The sequence below is a fragment of the Dreissena polymorpha genome, chromosome 3 (genome assembly GCF_020536995.1).
Source record: "Dreissena polymorpha isolate Duluth1 chromosome 3, UMN_Dpol_1.0, whole genome shotgun sequence".
Lineage (NCBI taxonomy): Eukaryota > Metazoa > Mollusca > Bivalvia > Myida > Dreissenidae > Dreissena > Dreissena polymorpha.
In genome coordinates, this window is record NC_068357.1 from 53,963,653 (window position 1) to 53,973,481 (window position 9,829).

Consider the following 9,829-nt stretch of genomic DNA (forward strand, 5'->3'; position numbering starts at 1 on the left):
ACACATATCTTGTTATGTTTAGTGCTCATTTAATTTGTTCACTTCCAGATTATGTTCTTTTAGTAAACATTGACACAATTTTCCTTCTTTTTGGGAATTTTTCAGACTGCAACTGGGAATTTTGTAATTTTTTCTCTATTGGGTAATTGCCTTTTAGGAAAAAAATCGCTGGTCTGTAAAGATTCTATCATTAGTTGACAATATAATTCATTTAGCAAAAATATTGTGCGACCTGATGGTCTTTGCTTGTCACTTGATATCCTGTCTTACAGGAAGAGTTCTATTTTTTCTTGTTATGAACAAAATTAAAATAATATTTCAGCTGAACAGAATCGAATGGAAAAGGATGTTTTAAAACGCTTTAATATGCATCCGACTTTGGAAAGACCCACTGATACCTCAGTTCTAACAAATCTGGTCAAATTTATTCACTAAATGTTAGTGCTTTTTATGCCCCAGAAGGAGGGCATATAGTGATCGCTCTCTCAGTCTGTCCGTCTGTCTGTCTCTCTGTCCATCACACTTTGCGTTTAGGTTTCGAAAATTGCTCGTAACTTCTATGTCACTTCAGATGTAACATTCATATTTGGAATGCATGTCTATATGGACATGGCCTTTCCATTCGCATACAAATTTTGACCCCTTTGATCTTGACCTTGAACTTTGGTCCGCGTTTTGGTTTCAAAAAATGTGTTTAGGTTTCGAAAAATGCTCATAACTTCTATCCAAGCATTTATCGCGGGCATATGTCATCCTATGGAGACAGCTCTTGTTTGTCAAATAATTATCCCAACGCTTTTTGAAAAGCGTGAGAATATTGTGGTTATCTCCGCCGTCCGTCCGTCTGTCTGTCCGTCCTGGCCACTATCTCCTCCTACACTATAAGCACTAGAACCTTGAAACTTACACACATGGTAGCTATGAGCATATGTGCGACCCTGCACTATTTGGAATTTTGATCTTACCCCTGGGTCAAAAGTTATGGAGGTTGGGGCGGGGCCGGGTCAGAGATTTTCACTCTTTTTTTTATGTTATTTTACATTAACTTCTTCATTTCTGCACCAATTTACTTCAGATTGATACTGAACCTCTCTTATGACAATACAGTCAATCTCAAATATGCATGGCCCCATTACCAACCCTGGGGCACCCCGCCCACATAGACCACACCCACCCAAAATTGCCTTTTACTATAATTTCTTCATTTCTACACCGATTCACTTCAAATTGATACTGAAATTCTCTTATGACAATACGGTCAATCTCAACTATGCATGACAATACGGTCAATCTCAACTATGCATAGCCCCATTACCAACCCTGGGGCACCCCGCCCATATAGGACACACCCACCCAAAATTGCCTTTTACTTAACTTCTTCATGTGTACACCGATTCACTTCTAATTGATACTGAACTTCTATTATGACAATATGGTCAATCTCAACTATGCATGGCCCCATTACCAGCCTGGGGCGCCCCTGGTTCAAACATGCGGCGTGGGTATACGCGTCGGCCTCTGCCACGCCATTTCTAGTTACATTTGATATGGTATGTGATTTTGAATTTTTTTTATGGGTCAGCTTCAATTGCAGATAACTGTTGTTGTTGTTTTTTTCACAAAAGCTTGCTCATACTGTGATATGACTATTTCCATGTATTGGAAACTTGAAACAGTAATGTTCAATCAGTTAAATTCTTGTGTTCCCTAATATTATTATGACTTGTGTAAATTGTAATGTTGACTGTAGTTTCTTATTGTACATGTTTGTTTGCAGTTACTTGGTGGGTATCGTTGCCAACGCTGGGGAGTTAAATGACACAGCTGCAGCAAAGGGGGCACACTTTGTCAACATGTGTTCAGAGAGAAACATACCTCTTGTCTTTCTTCATAATAGTACAGACAATACTAATAAACCAAACTACGGTAATTATTTGTGATTACTTGATTAGGTATTTAAAGCCATTGATAAGTTAATGCATAAGTATAAGCACCTAATGTTTTAATACATGAACTTCATTGTTATCTTTTTTAAACTGATATCAGTAAACACTCCTACTGTATGATAGAATGTAGTGACCGTGCAATTTACATAAAATGTGTATATCGGAGGCACTATGTCAGTTGTTAAATCGGTAGGGCGGACGGCTACTCAGTTCTTATAAAGTGTTATACGTTATGGACAAACTCTTCCACGTATTTTAAGCCATTATATTCAAATACTCACTCACCTTGGAGTGCAGATGTTCAAGTCACTTTCCCGATTGGGGCTGATGGTTGGATAGTCTTTCATGCTCTTTACCACTTAGATACGTATTTTAATGTGTTTGTAGTCTTTTAGGAAGTAACATATAATTAAATACCTATCTAACTAAATTCAAGTTTTAAAGGCCTAATTTCCAACCCTTTGTTACTGATGAGCAGCTAACAGCATAAAACCTAAACAGACTGCGAGTTGCGAGCTACTCACAGGCTGTTCTGGTTTTATGCTGGTGGCAAAAGCCATTTTCACTTTGCTTCTTATAGGGGAAAGGGTTAAACAGGAGGTCACCAACTTAACTTTGCAATGACCAAGCTTGATGAAATATTTGAAACAGCAAGCTTGCATGGAGACCTAGCTAGTGATTGATTGTACTCGGGGTCAATCGTGTCAAAGTCACTGTTACTAGAAATACAAAAATACAGGTTTCCGCTCATTGACTTCTATTTGGATGGAGGTATTGCACTGACATTCTGTATGTAGTAGTTTGTGGGGCTAGTTGAGTCAAGGTCAAGGTCACTGCTTACAAAAGTAGAAACACAGTTTCAGCTCAATGGCTTGAATTCGGATGGAGGTACTGTATTTAAATTGTGTTTTGGTAGCTTTTATATATACCTTACTTGTGATCACATTTGCAACAAGTTAGCCATGATTGCTTAAAGTAAATATACAATTGATGCTCAACTTCTAGATATATATATATGTATATATATATTTTGTTATGCGCATACAGAGCTTAGAATTGCACAATTGAAGAAAATTAATAAGTAGAGGGTTGAAAACTGGTTTTGTAGCATTGCAATGTTTTGTGTTAAAGAAGAGAAAATGTTAAAAACAGCAATATTCAGGGTTCTGTATTGCTTTGTTGTTAAGGGTTGCAAGGTGGAAACATTCTCCGAGACCATGCGAAAATGATGGCAGCCATTAGCTGTGCTCGCGTACCAAAAATATCAATAGTTGTCGGAAATAGTATAGGAACGACAAATTACCTTATGGTAAGTGGAAATGTATTTACACCAAATTATTAACTTCTTTTTTGCTGAATGTATAATTATATCAGACTCATTCTGTGAAAACTTGGCTAGATGCATGTGATACACAGACTAATAAGGGCAACATTAAGCGCCTTCACTGGTTTTTGGCTTAGAAGAGATTTTCTATAAACAAAAAATTCCGTATAAACGGAAAGTTGTGTCCCTGATCACCCTGTGTGGATTGCACAGGCTTATCTGGGATGTCACATAAGGCACATGCTTTAAGCTGCTTTTTCCCAGAAAGAGGCTCATATGGTAATTTAACTAATTTTAATGGCAAATGTATGTATGTTGACATGGCAAAATATCCTGATTAAACATGATAAAAAACAACAATAAAGAGGTTATAAATATGCATTGGTTATGGTTGTACGACAGTTTTTTTATATGTTTATGTTTTCAGTGTGGTCGATCTTGCAGTCCAAACTTTATGTTTACCTGGCCTAATGCTGTTATGGGGATACTGGATAAAAGTCATCTAGTAGACAACATTATTCAGGTAGGCAACGCTCTTAACAATCCTGGCAGACAGGTTGTATGTTCACATAGCCTAGTACATAATATTTGTATTCTTTTATGTATGCAATTTTCAACCATTTCCTGTTGTAATGAGGAACATGTGTATATATCTGAAGTAATATTTGACCCGCGTCTTGCAAAAATGGGTCTAGGGCCATACGCACACAGGGTAGCTTTCTCTTCAGCCTATGAGACAACGAAACTGTGCATGACTTTATAGGAGAGAGTATACCTCCTGACTAGACTGAACGACTGTGCAAACTGGTCCGCAGCTAGGCTTGCAACATATGGCTTTAGGCCCATTTTCCCATGACCGTGTCATTTAAGTTCATTCTGACTTCATGTGTTATACTCCTTTCACATCCCCAATGGTGTGTGATACAATTATGTTGGTCACTTTATTTTGTAAAATAAATTCCATGACAACAATTATTGTTGTCAATTTATTTGGTAAGATAAATTCCATGACTAAAATTATTGTTGTCAATCTATTTGGTAAGATAAAATCCATTACAATAATTATTGTTGTCAATTTATTTGGAAGGATAAATTCCATGACAACTATTATTGTTGTCAATTTATTTGGTAATATAAATTCCATTGCAATAATTATTGTTTTCAATTGATTTGGAAGGATAAATTTCATGACAAGGAGACTTCTGTCTCTGAAAAAGATGAGCTGAGGAAAAAGTTGCTTGAGCGCTACTCTGTTGAAATGTCTGCATTCTATATTAGCTCACGTCTCCTTGACGACGGCATAATAACACCGCAAAATACTCGACAAGTAAGTAAGGGTTGTGACAAAGTGTAAGATAGTGTTATGAAAAAAAGTTGCCCAAATCTATATTACAGTACAATAATTAATTAGTTGACACACATACTATTTAATTGCGCTACCATTTTGTTAAGGAAGATTGCAGCTTCTATCATAGAATGCCAGTAATTTAATTTTTATTAGCTCACCTGAGCACAACGTGCTCATGGTGAGCTTTTGTGATTGCCTTTTGTCCGTTGTGCGGCGTCAACATTTGTCTTGTTAACTCTCAAGAGGGCACATTTGTTGTCCAATCTTTGTCCCATGAAATTTTGTCAGAAGATTGGTCTCAATGATATCTTGGATGAGTTCGAAAATGGAAACATTTGCTTGAAAAACATGGCTGCCAAGAGGCGGGGCATTTTTCCTTATATGGCTATAGTAATATCTTGTTAACACTCCAGAGGCCACATTTATTTTCCCATCTTCATGAAACTTGATCAGAAGAGTCAACCCAATAATATCTTGGATGAGTTCGACAATGATACTGGTTGGTTGAAAAACATGGCCGCCAGGGGGCTGGGCATTTTTCCTTATATGGCTATAGTAAAACCTTGTTAACACTCTAGAGGCCACATTTATTTTCCCATCTTCATGAAACTTGCTCAGAAGATTTGTCCCAATGATATCTTGGATGAGTTCAAAAATGGTAACCTTTGCTTGAAAAACATGGCTGGCAAGGGGCGGGGCATTTTTCCTTATATGGCTATATAATAAATTATGACTATAGTAAAATCTTGTTAACACACTAGAGGCCACATTTATTGTCCAATCTTCATGAAACTTGGTCAGAAGATTCATCCCAATAATGTCTTGGACGAGTTCGAAAATGATGCCGGTTGGTTGAAAAACATGGCCGCCAGGGGGCGGGGCATTTTTCCTTATATGGCTATAGAAAAATCTTGTTAACACTCTAGAGGCCACATTTATAGTCCAATCTTCATGAAACCTGGTCAGAAGATTCATCCCAATAATATCTTGGACGAATTAAAAAAATGATAAACATGACTTGGGCGGGGCATTTTTCCTTATATGGCTATAGTAAAAATTTGTTAACACTCTAGAGGTCACATTTATTTCCGATCATCATGAAATTGGTCAGAAGATTTGTCCCAATGATATCTTGGATGAGTTCGAAAATGGTTTTGGTTGCTTTAAAAACATGGCCACCAGGGGGCGGGGCATTTTTCCTTATATGGCTATATATGGCTACAGTAAAACCTTGTTAACACTCTAGAGGCCACATTTATTGTCCAGTCTTCCTCAAATTTGGTCAGAGGATTGGTCTCAATGATATCTTGGATGAGTTTGAAAATTATTATGTTTGCTTGAAAAACATGGCTTCCAAGGGGCGGGGCAATTTTTATTATATGGCTATAGTAAAATCTTGTTAACACTCTAGACGCCACATTTACTGTCCGATCTTCATGAAACTTGGTCAGAAGATTCATCCCGATATCTTGGACGAGTTCAAAAATGATACCAGTTGGTTGAAAAACATGGCTGCCAGGGGGCGGGGCATTTTTCCTTATATGGCTATAGTAAAACCTTGTTAACACTCTAGAGGCCACATTTATTTTTCGATCTTCATGAAACTTGGCCAGAAGATTTGTCCCAATAACAGAGGGGGTAATCATGTGATAGTCAAGATGGCGACATTCTTGCTGAGGCAGGTATTTTTCACCGTTTTATACCCTTTATTACTTGTATTTATCGTTTAAATGCCGCTCACTTTCCAGCCATATCAGCAAGAATGTTACTAGCGTTTATGTCGTGTTGATATTCGCTCTTTATCACGACTTTACTCGGTGCGAAATATTTTAGCGGGATGACCTATTTAAAGCTCCACTAACAAAATTTGCGTGGAGTAAAGTTGAGATATTTAGCGAGTTTTAATACAAAATAAACGCTTATCACATGTTTACTTATATGGCTGGAAAGTGAGCGTTGTTTAAAAATTGAACAAAAGTAATAAAGGGTATAAACCGGCGAAAAACAAGTGTCGCGATATGGACGTCGCCATCTTGACTATCACGTCATTACCCCCTCTGAATAATATCTTGTTATTTCAGGTGAGCGACTTTGGGCCTTTCAGGCCCTCTTGTTTTTCAACAATATTTATCTTTTTCAGACAATTGGGCGATGTTTAGAGATCACGTTGGCGTACAGACAACACAAACAGACTCTGCATAATGTGACCCGAATGTGATAATAAACATGTCAAATTATATATCACTCATAATAGATATAATTGCCTACTAATAAACGCAATGAATGAAATGACAAATCATGAAAAACACACTCCTCATCGCCGATTATGCCTTCCAATAACTGTGATGCACCACAATTAAAACACATTAAGTATTTAGGTTGTGCAGCTTGGACCCATGTGGGACCCATGTGCAGGCTGGTGTGTAGTTAGGCTTGACGCATAATGCATAAGACCTATTTTCGCATGACGCAGGTCATATGTAAAAATTCTTTCCGTCATTCACTTTAGAGTATCAGGTTAAAATGACAGGTTGATTTATATAAATCATAAAATGTCAAGATTCAGGGCGCATAATATGTGGTCCCATAGGTTTACAATATACACAGTGTGCATTTACATGTTCCCGTTGCACAGCGACATGCCTCTCATTTACATGTTCCCGTTGCACAGAGACATGCCTCTTATTTGTTTATAATTGCGCCACGCTCTGTTAAACGGGGGTCTCATGCATGTGTGTGAAGTGTCTTCCCATATTAGCTGTATAGGTAGTTCACGCAGGCTAATCAGGGACGACCCTTTCCGCATAGACTTGATTTTTGCTAAGAAGAGAATATCTTAAAACGAAAAATATAAAAGGGGAAAGTGTAGTCCCTGATTAGCCTGTGCGGATTGCATGAAACCCCCTTTTCACAGTGCATTGTCCAATTATAATTTTTATTTTGTGTAAGTATTCATCTATTAACATTAGAGACATGCATCAGATGTGTGTTTGTTAAATGTATTACAAGACAGAAATATTATATGAAAGGAGAATCAAATTAGCTTAACAATGACGGAATTTAAAGAACTGCTGCACGTCTAACGTTTTCAAGTTCAATATTGAGATATAACGTTGTTTACATGTGTATCTGTATGTATTGTTGAAGTATTAAAACTATTAACGACTGTGTGTTTCGTTGCTATCGTATTATCATAGGTATATGTTTATTAAAAAAAGGTTTTATTTTATGTGACCTTCAAAAACTTTATATCATTGAACAACAAATGTATAATGCTTGGCGAATAAAGTTAGAGTTACAGACGTTGCGCTAACCGTACAGCCTCTTTGCAACAACTTGAATATTTTCGCTGTAATTTGCGCAATATTCGCAAACCAAACCTCGGGTTTTAGTTGGAAAAATTATTTACCTAAATTAACGCATTCATCAGAGTTAAAGTGGTACAGTTATAAACAGTTGTCGAAGACGTGACGTGTGTTCAAAAATTAATGCATGCTTCATACTTCATATTCAAACAAGCAAAATAACATATATGACTGAACAAAATGTGTTCGTTTAATGATGATCATCGTCCGAAATCAGTTCGACAACATGATCATTCGCATGTCAAGCTGTCATCAATTGTTTATCAAAACGTGTATGATTATAGACATACCGTTAAAACAACCATGAAAAGTATATATACATTTGCATTTTCTCCAAATACATGAAGAGCTGAACATATAATGAGACACAAGTTTACAACTGTTAACAAAAAGCATAAGAATATCAGGGGCGTAGCTGCTATTAGGCATAGCAGGCCCGGGCCTACAACTTTTTTTGAAACATGAAAAAAAAAATGCTTCAACTTTGAAAAACGCATTAAAATGTCGACCCTTAGGGGGAGAGGTATTAGAAATCTTGATTTCATATTGACATAATCCTCAAACAATGGATTGCACATGGTCGTGTTCAAAGGGCATATCTTCCAATTATCAACTCTACTTCTTTCTATGTGTAAATATTCTTTTCACGTGACTTGCTGTTACAAGTTTACATAGATGTACATGTAGATCTACTTGTCTCCCTTTCAACACTACATTAAGTTATAATCGATTATCGTTGGATTTTTAAGAAACATTCCGAATGATGTTTATGATCGCGGTAACTTAAAATGGAGCGCTTGCCCCCCGTATCCCGATCCATTGACTTAATCCAGGTCGGTTCGGTCCCTTGATGAAGAACAAAAACGTACCGTTAATCGTTATAGACATGCAGACAGTATTATTGGAAAAATAATATACTTTATGACTTTTTAACCTCCTAACCACCTAACAACACTATCCTTCTTTTTGTACAAAGTCTTAATTTGCTGAAAGATATCTTTCTTAGCTTTTACTCTTTTGCTTTACTAACAGCCAACGCGCACCCTACCCATAATACTCGCGAGAGGCACGAGGCAGTACTATGAGATAGATAGATAGAATTCCCATTGTTTGACTTGTGAATAAGTGGAGTGTTACACTTTTTCAATGTTTCTCTGTTCCATATTGTTTTATAATTTAGTTCTCTGGTATAAAGATAATACAGCAAAATTTAGTTCTCTGACATTGAAATAAAAATGTAAAATATCAAAGAAAAACAGGCTAAAGTCTTATATTTTCTTATCTTATAATTTATCTAGATATGCTTTAAATCTCACCACAGGCGTTATAGGATTTAATAATTTTCAGGGGGAGGATCCCCGGAACCCACGTTTTTATGTATCATATCCGGGCATACAGCTCAACAAATGCTAGCTACGCCCTTGAATATGTATACATAGTACAATGTCTTACACTTATTTAGAGATCAACACGGTAAACATTGACTTGATAAACAGCAAACCTATATACACATATTATTTTTACTTTTATATTGATATTGCTACGGACAATAAATCTTCCAGAGGTCAATGAAACAGAGAAAAAATACAATACGCATGTGGTATAAACATTAAACATATACTAGCATAGTGCGTCAATATATACGGGAATGAGTGAATACGCATAACGCACAAACACATGTATTCCCAAACCAATACTGACCAAAACATACGCGAAAACAATCTGGCATTCTAGATACGAAAACGAAATTGATTCAAAACTTACAGATTCCTTAATAAACTTTATTAAATGACATTATTTTTACAAAATACAAACATCTGTTAAAGTCCCTTTAAGGCTCGTTCAG

The 9,829-nt window shown here is 36.6% G+C and overlaps 1 protein-coding gene across 12 annotated transcripts in view; it reads left to right on the plus strand.

The window, feature by feature from the left end:
• The window catches only part of LOC127874186 (methylcrotonoyl-CoA carboxylase beta chain, mitochondrial-like), a 34,313-nt gene extending 26,529 nt beyond the window's left edge, over positions 1 to 7,784 (plus strand). For all 12 annotated transcript variants that reach the window (XM_052418381.1, XM_052418378.1, XM_052418388.1 and 9 more), the window contains 5 exons: positions 1,778 to 1,926; positions 3,134 to 3,255; positions 3,698 to 3,793; positions 4,448 to 4,597; positions 6,759 to 7,784. In XM_052418381.1, the coding sequence (XP_052274341.1) occupies positions 1,778 to 1,926; positions 3,134 to 3,255; positions 3,698 to 3,793; positions 4,448 to 4,597; positions 6,759 to 6,836 (595 nt within the window). In that variant the 3' untranslated portion in view covers positions 6,837 to 7,784. The remainder of the gene's footprint in view (positions 1 to 1,777; positions 1,927 to 3,133; positions 3,256 to 3,697; positions 3,794 to 4,447; positions 4,598 to 6,758) is intronic.
• The last annotated feature ends 2,045 nt before the right edge of the window (positions 7,785 to 9,829 follow it).